Source organism: Thalassophryne amazonica, chromosome 23 (assembly GCF_902500255.1).
Source record: "Thalassophryne amazonica chromosome 23, fThaAma1.1, whole genome shotgun sequence".
NCBI lineage: Eukaryota > Metazoa > Chordata > Actinopteri > Batrachoidiformes > Batrachoididae > Thalassophryne > Thalassophryne amazonica.
The window spans coordinates 31,998,920-32,012,689 of NC_047125.1; the positions used below are offsets into that span (position 1 = coordinate 31,998,920).

The following is a 13,770-nucleotide window of genomic DNA, read 5'->3' on the forward strand; positions in this document are numbered from 1 at the left end:
CCATTATTATTTCAGAAACCAAAGATTCAATCTACTGTAACTACTGTATTTCCGCCAAAGGTGTAAATATTTGGAATAACTGCCCAGATAATATAAAATCACTCTGTAGTTTGACTGGTTTTAAAAGGCTCTATAAAAATGATATGATTACTTGCTATGGCATGTTAAACTCGGTTTATTGATTCTGTTGTGTTGTGATTGATTGTGTTCTGATTCTTTTGTGCACTCCTGCTGGCATGTTTGTGTATTTTTTGAAATTCAAATTCATGGATCAATGTATACTTTGTAGTACTTATGATGGATATATGGATAATTTTATATACATGAGTAGAATTTTTGATTTTGGTTAAAGGGGGAGGTGTTTACAAGCTTTTGCTTCTGCCTACACCCTTTCAGGTACATGGGTGCATTGTTGAACTATTTCTCTTTCGTTGTACGTTTTTGTTGTTCTGGACCTTTGTGTGCTGAATAAATTCACTCACTCATTAATAATAATCCCATTAATCCGTTTGATCGCTTTGGGTGAAGACAGTTCATCTCACAATAGCTGCTGAGCTCCGAAATGATGCATGCGCAGTGGAGGCAGGGCGAGCCAAATTTTAGGAGGGAACGTTCAGTCGGCGACAACGGTAGCGGTGATTTCACTCTATAATAGAGTTTATTTTACTCTATTTAGACCGGGACCAAATGTTAACTCTGCAGATTATATTTTACTCAGCAAAATTTATTGTGTATTTTCTTTTTTGTTCTGCTGTCACTCACAGAGAGAGGTCCTCCTATGATGAAAAGCTCAGGAGCTGAAGTTGCCACTGCTGTTGTCACTTGTGTTATCAACACTATGATGGTGGCATTGGTTGCTGCTGTGGTAGCCACGGTAGGGGAGGTAACAGTGGCTGCCACAGTGGTGGCATTGGTTACTGCTGCTTGTGTCGTTGTTGCCAGACTTGTTGTTTCAGCCGACGTTGTAGCTAGTGTCGTGGTTGCCAGACTTGTTTCAGCCGGCGTTGTACCTAGTGTCGTTGTTGCCAGACTTGTTGTTTCAGCCGATGTTGTAGCTAGTGTCGTGGTTGCCAGACTTGTTTCAGCCGGCGTAGTAGCTAGTGTCGTGGTTGCCAGACTTGTTTCAGCCGGCGTTGTACCTAGTGTCATGGTTGCCAGACTTGTTGCTTCAGCCGAAGTTGTTGCTCGTGTCGTGGTTGCCAGACTTGTTTCAGCCGGCGTAGTAGCTAGTGTCGTGGTTGCCAGACTTGTTGTTTCAGCCGGCGTTGTACCTAGTGTCGTGGGTGCCAGACTTGTTGTTTCAGCCGGCGTAGTAGCTGGTGTCGTGTTTGCCAGACTTGTTGTTTCAGCCGGCGTAGTAGCTAGTGTCGTGATTCCCAGACTTGTTGTTTCAGCCGGCGTAGTAGCTAGTGTCGTGGTTGCCAGACTTGTTGTTTCAGCCGGCGTAGTAGCTAGTGTCGTGGTTGCCAGACTTGTTGTTTCAGTCGGCGTTGTAGCTAGTGTCGTGCTTGCCAGACTTGTTGTTTCAGCTGGTGTTGTAGCTAGTGTCGTGCTTGCCAGACTTGTTGTTTCAGCCGGCGTAGTAGCTAGTGTCGTGGTTGCCAGACTTGTTGTTTCAGCCGGCGTAGTAGCTAGTGTCGTGGTTGCCAGACTTGTTGTTTCAGCCGGCGTAGTAGCTAGTGTCTTGGTTGCCAGACTTGTTTCAGCCGGCGTAGTAACTAGTGTCGTTGTTCCCAGACTTGTTGTTTCAGCTGGCGTGGTAGCTAGTGTCGTGGTTGCCAGACTTGTTGTTTCAGCCGGCGTAGTAGCTAGTGTCGTGGTTCCCAGACTTGTTGTTTCAGCCGGCGTAGTAACTAGTGTCGTGGTTCCCAGACTTGTTGTTTCAGCCGGCGTAGTAACTACTGTCGTGGTTGCCAGACTTGTTGTTTCAGCCGGAGTAGTAGCTAGTGTCGTGCTTGCCAGACTTGTTGTTTCAGCCGGCGTTGTAGCTAGTGTCGTGGTTGCCAGACTTGTTGTTTCAGCCGGCGTAGTAGCTAGTGTCTTGGTTGCCAGACTTGTTGTTTCAGCCGGCGTAGTAACTAGTGTCGTGGTTCCCAGACTTGTTGTTTCAGCCGGCGTAGTAGCTAGTGTCGTGGTTGCCAGACTTGTTGTTTCAGCCTGCGTTGTACCTAGTGTCGTGGTTCCCAGACTTGTTGTTTCAGCCGGCGTAGTAGCTAGTGTCGTGGTTCCCAGACTTGTTGTTTCAGCCGGCGTAGTAACTAGTGTCGTGGTTCCCAGACTTGTTGTTTCAGCCGGCGTAGTAACTAGTGTCGTGGATGCCAGACTTGTTGTTTCAGCCGGAGTAGTAGCTAGTGTCGTGCTTGCCAGACTTGTTGTTTCAGCCGGCGTTGTAGCTAGTGTCGTGCTTGCCAGACTTGTTGTTTCAGCCGGCGTTGTAGCTAGTGTCGTGCTTGCCAGACTTGTTGTTTCAGCCGGCGTAGTAGCTAGTGTTGTGATTCTCAGACTTATTGTTTCAGCCGGCGTAGTAGCTAGTGTCGTGGTTGCCAGACTTGTTGTTTCAGCCGGCGTAGTAACTAGTGTCGTGGTTGCCAGACTTGTTGTTTCAGCCGGCGTAGTAGCTAGTGTCGTGGTTGCCAGACTTGTTGTTTCAGCCGGCGTAGTAGCTAGTGTCGTGATTCCCAGACTTGTTGTTTCAGCCGGCGTAGTAGCTAGTGTCGTGGTTGCCAGACTTGTTGTTTCAGCCGGCGTTGTAGCTAGTGTCGTGCTTGCCAGACTTGTTGTTTCAGCCGGCGTTGTAGCTAGTGTCGTGCTTGCCAGAATTGTTGTTTCAGCCGGCGTAGTAGCTAGTGTCGTGGTTGCCAGACTTGTTGTTTCAGCCGGTGTTGTACCTAGTGTTGTGGTTGCCAGACTTGTTATTTCAGGTGATGTTGCTGCTTGTGTTGTGGTTGCCAGACTAGTTGTGGAAATCGAATTCATGGGAACAGTGGAGTTTGGAGCGCTAAAATCAACTCCCACCCCTTGGTATGTGACTTCTGGAGGTTCTGCAGTTCCATTTTCTGAGGTCAAAACAAAGGACAAACAGTTTGATTTACATTAATAAAATATGAATTGATAATGAATAAATCAGTGATAGTTGTGTTACTGAGTTTGCTGTTTTATCATGTTAGTGTGTAAACTGACCACTCAGAATTCCAGTGCCCATCGACAGTAAGTTACTTAGGGTTCGTCCCATTGGGATAAATAACGGTGCCTCAAATACACACTGGATCCTTGTTCCTGTGACGCTGCCCGTCACTGAGGTCACACTTTGTGGCTGCAGAGCGAAAACCATTTAACACATGACCAATACGCCAATAACTTCAAGAGAACATGTTTACAATGAATATTATGATGATTCATGGTTTGTTTCCGTCATAATAAATATGTGCACAGTTGCACTGAGGCAGGTAGAACTCACCGGCACAAAAGTCACTGTGCCCTGGTCAAACAGAGCACTGAAAAATTTTACCGATGTATCCTTATTGTCGTTACAGATGTACATGGTGTCATTTCCTCCCTGTGGACAAACAGTTGGTTCTCTTTAGAGGTGACTTTGACACAAAGCTGTTGTTTCTATCAGAGTTACACTTAAAGTCCATTTGATCATCAACTGTCAGTGAGAGAGTTGATTTTCTGTACCAGTGTGCTGTCAGCTGAGATGATGATAGCAATGTAGCCACTTGAGAATCCTGAAAACTTAAATCTGAACCGATCACCGCCGACTGAGCGAACAGCCAAGAAGATACAAGGGCTTTGTGATGGATCACAATTCGGGGCCTCAGATATGCACAAATCAGTGATGCCACACCCGGTACGATCAATTGGAGTCTGCAAACACAAAAAGACGTAGGTAAGATGATCACGATGTTTTAATTTCTAAACTTATCTTTTAAGCTGACAGTGAAAGAAACCCATACAAGTTGACAGAAATTAAATTACAATATTAAAGCCAAAGCCAAGTTACTTTTTATTTATGTTTTCATGTTGTAGAGACGTTTTCACTGTCAGTTTAAAGGGAATATTCTTGAACTTTTAATATAATGACAATTGAATAATTTTATTAAAATTTCATGTTTTAAAAAGAAAGTCTTTACCTTACAGACACAAATGTTTTTGTGACATGGTATTACACCATGAATTCACTAACATGTTTTTTTTTTTCCCCAGTAATTAGTTTTTACTTATCATAATTGTCTGTAGTCACTCACAGAGAGAGGTCCTGCTATGATGAAAAGCACAGTAGCTGGAGTTGTCACTGCTGTTGTCACTTGTGTTATCAACACTGTGGGGGTGGTGGCATTGGTAGCTGCTGCTTGTGTCGTGGTTGCCAGACTTGTTGTTTCAGCCGGCGTAGTAGCTATTGTCGTGGTTGCCAGACTTGTTGTTTCAGCCGGCGTAGTAGCTAGTGTCGTGGTTGCCAGACTTGTTGTTTCAGCCGGCGTAGTACCTAGTGTCGTGGTTCCCAGACTTGTTTCAGCCGGCGTAGTAGCTAGTGTCGTGGTTCCCGGACTTGTTGTTTCAGCCGGCGTAGTAACTAGTGTCGTGGTTCCCAGACTTGTTGTTTCAGCCGGCGTTGTACCTAGTGTCGTGGCTGCCAGACTTGTTGTTTCAGCCGGCGTTGTACCTAGTGTTGTGGTTGCCAGACTTGTTGTTTCAGGTGATGTTGCTGCTTGTGTTGTGGTTGCCAGACTAGTTGTGCTTACAGCTGTTGTTGTGTTGTCAGCGTTGGAAATCGAATTCATGGGAACAGTGGAGTTTGGAGCGCTAAAATCAACTCCCACCCCTTGGTATGTGACTTCTGGAGGTTCTGCAGTTCCATTTTCTGAGGTCAAAACAAAGGACAAACAAATAGTTTGATTTACATTAATAAAATATGAATTGATAATTAATAAATCAGTGATAGTTGTGTTACTGAGTTTGCTGTTTTATCATGTTAGTGTGTAAACTGACCACTCAGAATTCCAGTGCCCATCGACAGTAAGTTACTTAGGGTTCGTCCCATTGGGATAAATAACGGTGCCTCAAATACACACTGGATCCTTGTTCCTGTGACGCTGCCCGTCACTGAGGTCACACTTTGTGGCTGCAGAGCGAAAACCATTTAACACATGACCAATACGCCAATAACTTCAAGAGAACATGTTTACAATGAATATTATGATGATTCATGGTTTGTTTCCGTCATAATAAATATGTGCACAGTTGCACTGAGGCAGGTAGAACTCACCGGCACAAAAGTCACTGTGCCCTGGTCAAACAGAGCACTGAAAAATTTTACCGATGTATCCTTATTGTCGTTACAGATGTACATGGTGTCATTTCCTCCCTGTGGACAAACAGTTGGTTCTCTTTAGAGGTGACTTTGACACAAAGCTGTTGTTTCTATCAGAGTTACACTTAAAGTCCATTTGATCATCAACTGTCAGTGAGAGAGTTGATTTTCTGTACCAGTGTGCTGTCAGCTGAGATGATGATAGCAATGTAGCCACTTGAGAATCCTGAAAACTTAAATCTGAACCGATCACCGCCGACTGAGCGAACAGCCAAGAAGATACAAGGGCTTTGTGATGGATCACAATTCGGGGCCTCAGATATGCACAAATCAGTGATGCCACACCCGGTACGATCAATTGGAGTCTGCAAACACAAAAAGACGTAGGTAAGATGATCACGATGTTTTAATTTCTAAACTTATCTTTTAAGCTGACAGTGAAAGAAACCCATACAAGTTGACAGAAATTAAATTACAATATTAAAGCCAAAGCCAAGTTACTTTTTATTTATGTTTTCATGTTGTAGAGACGTTTTCACTGTCAGTTTAAAGGGAATATTCTTGAACTTTTAATATAATGACAATTGAATTATTTTATTAAAATTTCATGTTTTAAAAAGAAAGTCTTTACCTTACAGACACAAATGTTTTTGTGACATGGTATTACACCATGAATTCACTAACATGTTTTTTTTTCCCCCAGTAATTAGTTTTTACTTATCATAATTGTCTGTAGTCACTCACAGAGAGAGGTCCTGCTATGATGAAAAGCACAGTAGCTGGAGTTGTCACTGCTGTTGTCACTTGTGTTATCAACACTGTGGGGGTGGTGGCATTGGTAGCTGCTGCTTGTGTCGTGGTTGCCAGACTTGTTGTTTCAGCCGGCGTGGTTGCCAGACTTGTTGTTTCAGCCGGCGTAGTAGCTAGTGTCGTGGTTGCCAGACTTGTTGTTTCAGCCGGCGTAGTAGCTAGTGTCGTGGTTGCCAGACTTGTTGTTTCAGCCGGCGTAGTACCTAGTGTCGTGGTTCCCAGACTTGTTGTTTCAGCCGGCGTAGTAACTAGTGTCGTGGTTGCCAGACTTGTTGTTTCAGCCGGCGTAGTAGCTATTGTCGTGGTTGCCAGACTTGTTGTTTCAGCCGGCGTAGTAGCTAGTGTCGTGGTTGCCAGACTTGTTGTTTCAGCCGGCGTAGTAGCTAGTGTCGTGGTTGCCAGACTTGTTTCAGCCGGCGTAGTAGCTAGTGTCGTGGTTCCCGGACTTGTTGTTTCAGCCGGCGTAGTAACTAGTGTCGTGGTTCCCAGACTTGTTGTTTCAGCCGGCGTTGTACCTAGTGTCGTGGTTGCCAGACTTGTTGTTTCAGCCGGCGTTGTACCTAGTGTTGTGGTTGCCAGACTTGTTGTTTCAGGTGATGTTGCTGCTTGTGTTGTGGTTGCCAGACTAGTTGTGCTTACAGCTGTTGTTGTGTTGTCAGCGTTGGAAATCGAATTCATGGGAACAGTGGAGTTTGGAGTGCTAAAATCAACTCCCACCCCTTGGTATGTGACTTCTGGAGGTTCTGCAGTTCCATTTTCTGAGGTCAAAACAAAGGACAAACAAATAGTTTGATTTACATTAATAAAATATGAATTGATAATGAATAAATCAGTGATAGTTGTGTTACTGAGTTTGCTGTTTTATCATGTTAGTGTGTAAACTGACCACTCAGAATTCCAGTGCCCATCGACAGTAAGTTACTTAGGGTTCGTCCCATTGGGATAAATAACGGTGCCTCAAATACACACTGGATCCTTGTTCCTGTGACGCTGCCCGTCACTGAGGTCACACTTTGTGGCTGCAGAGCGAAAACCATTTAACACATGACCAATACGCCAATAACTTCAAGAGAACATGTTTACAATGAATATTATGATGATTCATGGTTTGTTTCCGTCATAATAAATATGTGCACAGTTGCACTGAGGCAGGTAGAACTCACCGGCACAAAAGTCACTGTGCCCTGGTCAAACAGAGCACTGAAAAATTTTACCGATGTATCCTTATTGTCGTTACAGATGTACATGGTGTCATTTCCTCCCTGTGGACAAACAGTTGGTTCTCTTTAGAGGTGACTTTGACACAAAGCTGTTGTTTCTATCAGAGTTACACTTTAAGTCCATTTGATCATCAACTGTCAGTGAGAGAGTTGATTTTCTGTACCAGTGTGCTGTCAGCTGAGATGATGATAGCAATGTAGCCACTTGAGAATCCTGAAAACTTAAATCTGAACCGATCACCGCCGACTGAGCGAACAGCCAAGAAGATACAAGGGCTTTGTGATGGATCACAATTCGGGGCCTCAGATATGCACAAATCAGTGATGCCACACCCGGTACGATCAATTGGAGTCTGCAAACACAAAAAGACGTAGGTAAGATGATCACGATGTTTTAATTTCTAAACTTATCTTTTAAGCTGACAGTGAAAGAAACCCATACAAGTTGACAGAAATTAAATTACAATATTAAGGCAAAGCCAAGTTACTTTTTATTTATGTTTTCATGTTGTAGAGACGTTTTCACTGTCAGTTTAAAGGGAATATTCTTGAACTTTTAATATAATGACAATTGAATTATTTTATTAAAATTTCATGTTTTAAAAAGAAAGTCTTTACCTTACAGACACAAATGTTTTTGTGACATGGTATTACACCATGAATTCACTAACATGTTTTTTTTTCCCAGTAATTACTTTTTACTTATCATAATTGTCTGTAGTCACTCACAGAGAGAGGTCCTGCTATGATGAAAAGCACAGTAGCTGGAGTTGCCACTGCTGTTGTCACTTGTGTTATCAACACTGTGGGAGTGGTGGCATTGGTAGCTGCTGCTTGTGTCGTGGTTGCCAGACTTGTTGTTTCAGCCAGCGCAGTAGCTATTGTCGTGGTTGCCAGACTTGTTGTTTCAGCCGGCGTAGTAGCTAGTGTCGTGGTTGCCAGACTTGTTGTTTCAGGTGATGTTGCTGCTTGTGTTGTGGTTGCCAGACTAGTTGTGCTTACAGCTGTTGTTGTGTTGTCAGCGTTGGAAATCGAATTCATGGGAACAGTGGAGTTTGGAGCGCTAAAATCAACTCCCACCCCTTGGTATGTGACTTCTGGAGGTTCTGCAGTTCCATTTTCTGAGGTCAAAACAAAGGACAAACAAATAGTTTGATTTACATTAATAAAATATTAATTGATAATGAATAAATCAGTGATAGTTGTGTTACTGAGTTTGCTGTTTTATCATGTTAGTGTGTAAACTGACCACTCAGAATTCCAGTGCCCATCGACAGTAAGTTACTTAGGGTTCGTCCCATTGGGATAAATAACGGTGCCTCAAATACACACTGGATCCTTGTTCCTGTGACGCTGCCCGTCACTGAGGTCACACTTTGTGGCTGCAGAGCGAAAACCATTTAACACATGACCAATACGCCAATAACTTCAAGAGAACATGTTTACAATGAATATTATGATGATTCATGGTTTGTTTCCGTCATAATAAATATGTGCACAGTTGCACTGAGGCAGGTAGAACTCACCGGCACAAAAGTCACTGTGCCCTGGTCAAACAGAGCACTGAAAAATTTTACCGATGTATCCTTATTGTCGTTACAGATGTACATGGTGTCATTTCCTCCCTGTGGACAAACAGTTGGTTCTCTTTAGAGGTGACTTTGACACAAAGCTGTTGTTTCTATCAGAGTTACACTTAAAGTCCATTTGTTCATCAACTGTCAGTGAGAGAGTTGATTTTCTGTACCAGTGTGCTGTCAGCTGAGATGATGATAGCAATGTAGCCACTTGAGAATCCTGAAAACTTAAATCTGAACCGATCACCGCCAACTGAGCGAACAGCCAAGAAGATACAAGGGCTTTGTGATGGATCACAATTCGGGGCCTCAGATATGCACAAATCAGTGATGCCACACCCGGTACGATCAATTGGAGTCTGCAAACACAAAAAGACGTAGGTAAGATGATCACGATGTTTTAATTTCTAAACTTATCTTTTAAGCTGACAGTGAAAGAAACCCATACAAGTTGACAGAAATTAAATTACAATATTAAAGCCAAAGCCAAGTTACTTTTTATTTATATTTTCATGTTGTAGAGACGTTTTCACTGTCAGTTTAAAGGGAATATTCTTGAACTTTTAATATAATGACAATTGAAATTATTTTATTAAATTTCATGTTTTAAAAAGAAAGTCTTTCACCTTACAGACACAAATGTTTTTGTGACATGGTATTACACCATGAATTCACTAACATGTTTTTTTTTTTCCCAGTAATTAGTTTTACTTATAATTGTCTGTAGGTCACTCACAGAGAGAGGTCCTGCTATGATGAAAGCACAGTAGCTGGAGTTGCCACTGCTGTTGTCACTTGTGTTATCAACACTGTGGGGGTGTGGCATTGGTAGCTGCTGCTTGTGTCGTGGTTGCCAGACTTGTTGTTTCAGCCGGCGTAGTAGCTATGTCGTGGTTGCCAGACTGTTGTTTCAGCCGGCGTAGTAGCTAGTGTCGTGGTTGCCAGACTTGTTGTTTCAGGTGATGTTGCTGCTTGTGTTGTGGTTGCCAGACTAGTTGTGCTTACAGCTGTTGTTGTGTTGTCAGCGTTGGAAATCAAATTCATGGGAACAGTGGAGTTTGGAGCGCTAAAATCAACTCCCACCCCTTGGTATGTGACTTCTGGAGGTTCTGCAGTTCCATTTTCTGAGGTCAAAACAAAGGACAAACAAATAGTTTGATTTACATTAATAAAATATGAATTGATAATGAATAAATCAGTGATAGTTGTGTTACTGAGTTTGCTGTTTTATCATGTTAGTGTGTAAACTGACCACTCAGAATTCCAGTGCCCATCGACAGTAAGTTACTTAGGGTTCGTCCCATTGGGATAAATAACGGTGCCTCAAATACACACTGGATCCTTGTTCCTGTGACGCTGCCCGTCACTGAGGTCACACTTTGTGGCTGCAGAGCGAAAACCATTTAACACATGACCAATACGCCAATAACTTCAAGAGAACATGTTTACAATGAATATTATGATGATTCATGGTTTGTTTCCGTCATAATAAATATGTGCACAGTTGCACTGAGGCAGGTAGAACTCACCGGCACAAAAGTCACTGTGCCCTGGTCAAACAGAGCACTGAAAAATTTTACCGATGTATCCTTATTGTCGTTACAGATGTACATGGTGTCATTTCCTCCCTGTGGACAAACAGTTGGTTCTCTTTAGAGGTGACTTTGACACAAAGCTGTTGTTTCTATCAGAGTTACACTTAAAGTCCATTTGTTCATCAACTGTCAGTGAGAGAGTTGATTTTCTGTACCGGTGTGCTGTCAGCTGAGATGATGATAGCAATGTAGCCACTTGAGAATCCTGAAAACTTAAATCTGAACCGATCACCGCCAACTGAGCGAACAGCCAAGAAGATACAAGGGCTTTGTGATGGATCACAATTCGGGGCCTCAGATATGCACAAATCAGTGATGCCACACCCAGTACTATCAATTGGAGTCTGCAAACACAAAAAGACGTAGGTAAGATGATCACGATGTTTTAATTTCTAAACTTATCTTTTAAGCTGACAGTGAAAAAAAACCCATACAAGTTGACAGAAATTAAATTACAATATTAAAGCCAAAGCCAAGTTACTTTTTATTTATATTTTCATGTTATAGAGACGTTTTCACTGTCAGTTTAAAGGGAATATTCTTGAACTTTTAATATAATGACAATTGAATTATTTTATTAAAATTTCATGTTTTAAAAAGAAAGTCTTTACCTTACAGACACAAATGTTTTTGTGACATGGTATTACACCATGAATTCACTAACATGTTTTTTTTTTTCCCAGTAATTAGTTTTTACTTATAATTGTCTGTAGTCACTCACAGAGAGAGGTCCTGCTATGATGAAAAGCACAGTAGCTGGAGTTGCCACTGCTGTTGTCACTTGTGTTATCAACACTGTGGGGGTGGTGGCATTGGTAGCTGCTGCTTGTGTCGTGGTTGCCAGACTTGTTTCAGCCGGCGTAGTAGCTATTGTCGTGGTTGCCAGACTTGTTGTTTCAGCCGGCGTAGTAGCTAGTGTCGTGGTTGCCAGACTTGTTGTTTCAGGTGATGTTGCTGCTTGTGTTGTGGTTGCCAGACTAGTTGTGCTTACAGCTGTTGTTGTGTTGTCAGCGTTGGAAATCAAATTCATGGGAACAGTGGAGTTTGGAGCGCTAAAATCAACTCCCACCCCTTGGTATGTGACTTCTGGAGGTTCTGCAGTTCCATTTTCTGAGGTCAAAACAAAGGACAAACAAATAGTTTGATTTACATTAATAAAATATTAATTGATAATGAATAAATCAGTGATAGTTGTGTTACTGAGTTTGCTGTTTTATCATGTTAGTGTGTAAACTGACCACTCAGAATTCCAGTGCCCATCGACAGTAAGTTACTTAGGGTTCGTCCCATTGGGATAAATAACGGTGCCTCAAATACACACTGGATCCTTGTTCCTGTGACGCTGCCCGTCACTGAGGTCACACTTTGTGGCTGCAGAGCGAAAACCATTTAACACATGACCAATACGCCAATAACTTCAAGAGAACATGTTTACAATGAATATTATGATGATTCATGGTTTGTTTCCGTCATAATAAATATGTGCACAGTGGCACTGAGGCAGGTAGAACTCACCGGCACAAAAGTCACTGTGCCCTGGTCAAACAGAGCACTGAAAAATTTTACCGATGTATCCTTATTGTCGTTACAGATGTACATGGTGTCATTTCCTCCCTGTGGACAAACAGTTGGTTCTCTTTAGAGGTGACTTTGACACAAAGCTGTTGTTTCTATCAGAGTTACACTTAAAGTCCATTTGTTCATCAACTGTCAGTGAGAGAGTTGATTTTCTGTACCGGTGTGCTGTCAGCTGAGATGATGATAGCAATGTAGCCACTTGAGAATCCTGAAAACTTAAATCTGAACCGATCACCGCCAACTGAGCGAACAGCCAAGAAGATACAAGGGCTTTGTGATGGATCACAATTCGGGGCCTCAGATATGCACAAATCAGTGATGCCACACCCAGTACGATCAATTGGAGTCTGCAAACACAAAAAGACGTAGGTAAGATGATCACGATGTTTTAATTTCTAAACTTATCTTTTAAGCTGACAGTGAAAAAAACCCATACAAGTTGACAGAAATTAAATTACAATATTAAAGCCAAAGCCAAGTTACTTTTTATTTATATTTTCATGTTATAGAGACGTTTTCACTGTCAGTTTAAAGGGAATATTCTTGAACTTTTAATATAATGACAATTGAATTATTTTATTAAAATTTCATGTTTTAAAAAGAAAGTCTTTACCTTACAGACACAAATGTTTTTGTGACATGGTATTACACCATGAATTCACTAACATGTTTTTTTTTTCCCAGTAATTAGTTTTTACTTATAATTGTCTGTAGTCACTCACAGAGAGAGGTCCTGCTATGATGAAAAGCACAGTAGCTGGAGTTGCCACTGCTGTTGTCACTTGTGTTATCAACACTGTGGGGGTGGTGGCATTGGTAGCTGCTGCTTGTGTCGTGGTTGCCAGACTTGTTGTTTCAGCCGGCGTAGTAGCTAGTGTCGTGGTTGCCAGACTTGTTGTTTCAGGTGATGTTGCTGCTTGTGTTGTGGTTGCCAGACTAGTTGTGCTTACAGCTGTTGTTGTGTTGTCAGCGTTGGAAATCAAATTCATGGGAACAGTGGAGTTTGGAGCGCTAAAATCAACTCCCACCCCTTGGTATGTGACTTCTGGAGGTTCTGCAGTTCCATTTTCTGAGGTCAAAACAAAGGACAAACAAATAGTTTGATTTACATTAATAAAATATTAATTGATAATGAATAAATCAGTGATAGTTGTGTTACTGAGTTTGCTGTTTTATCATGTTAGTGTGTAAACTGACCACTCAGAATTCCAGTGCCCATCGACAGTAAGTTATTAGGGTTCGTCCCATTGGGATAAATAACGGTGCCTCAAATACACACTGGATCCTTGTTCCTGTGACGCTGCCCGTCACTGAGGTCACACTTTGTGGCTGCAGAGCGAAAACCATTTAACACATGACCAATACGCCAATAACTTCAAGAGAACATGTTTACAATGAATATTATGATGATTCATGGTTTGTTTCCGTCATAATAAATATGTGCACGGTTGCACTGAGGCAGGTAGAACTCACCGGCACAAAAGTCACTGTGCCCTGGTCAAACAGAGCACTGAAAAATTTTACCGATGTATCCTTATTGTCGTTACAGATGTACATGGTGTCATTTCCTCCCTGTGGACAAACAGTTGGTTCTCTTTAGAGGTGACTTTGACACAAAGCTGTTGTTTCTATCAGAGTTACACTTAAAGTCCATTTGTTCAACTGTCAGTGAGAGAGTT

The 13,770-nt window shown here is 42.2% G+C and overlaps 1 protein-coding gene across 9 annotated transcripts in view; it reads right to left on the reverse strand.

The window, feature by feature from the left end:
• The window catches only part of LOC117504806 (mucin-17-like), a 39,520-nt gene extending 26,168 nt beyond the window's left edge, over positions 1–13,352 (reverse strand). The window contains exons 1-25 of one of the 9 annotated variants that reach the window (XM_034164322.1): positions 13,289–13,352; positions 12,814–13,160; positions 12,250–12,438; positions 12,029–12,127; positions 11,752–11,884; positions 11,402–11,623; positions 11,235–11,359; positions 9,089–9,277; positions 8,868–8,966; positions 8,591–8,723; positions 8,071–8,462; positions 7,506–7,694; positions 7,285–7,383; positions 7,008–7,140; positions 6,637–6,879; positions 6,436–6,504; positions 6,056–6,180; positions 5,488–5,676; positions 5,267–5,365; positions 4,990–5,122; positions 4,248–4,861; positions 3,679–3,867; positions 3,458–3,556; positions 3,181–3,313; positions 763–3,056 (exon numbers count right to left, since the gene is read on the reverse strand). In XM_034164322.1, coding sequence (XP_034020213.1) covers positions 763–3,056; positions 3,181–3,313; positions 3,458–3,556; positions 3,679–3,867; positions 4,248–4,861; positions 4,990–5,122; positions 5,267–5,365; positions 5,488–5,676; positions 6,056–6,180; positions 6,436–6,504; positions 6,637–6,879; positions 7,008–7,140; positions 7,285–7,383; positions 7,506–7,694; positions 8,071–8,462; positions 8,591–8,723; positions 8,868–8,966; positions 9,089–9,277; positions 11,235–11,359; positions 11,402–11,623; positions 11,752–11,884; positions 12,029–12,127; positions 12,250–12,438; positions 12,814–13,160; positions 13,289–13,310 — 6,558 coding nt within the window. In that variant the 5' untranslated portion in view covers positions 13,311–13,352. Of the gene's footprint in view, positions 1–762; positions 3,057–3,180; positions 3,314–3,457; positions 3,557–3,678; positions 3,868–4,247; positions 4,862–4,989; positions 5,123–5,266; positions 5,366–5,487; positions 5,677–6,055; positions 6,880–7,007; positions 7,141–7,284; positions 7,384–7,505; positions 7,695–8,070; positions 8,463–8,590; positions 8,724–8,867; positions 8,967–9,088; positions 9,278–11,234; positions 11,360–11,401; positions 11,624–11,751; positions 11,885–12,028; positions 12,128–12,249; positions 12,439–12,813; positions 13,161–13,288 lie in introns of all 9 variants that reach the window. The other 8 variants (XM_034164315.1, XM_034164319.1, XM_034164318.1 and 5 more) reach the window with 8 other exon arrangements.
• Between the last annotated feature and the right edge of the window lie 418 nt (positions 13,353–13,770).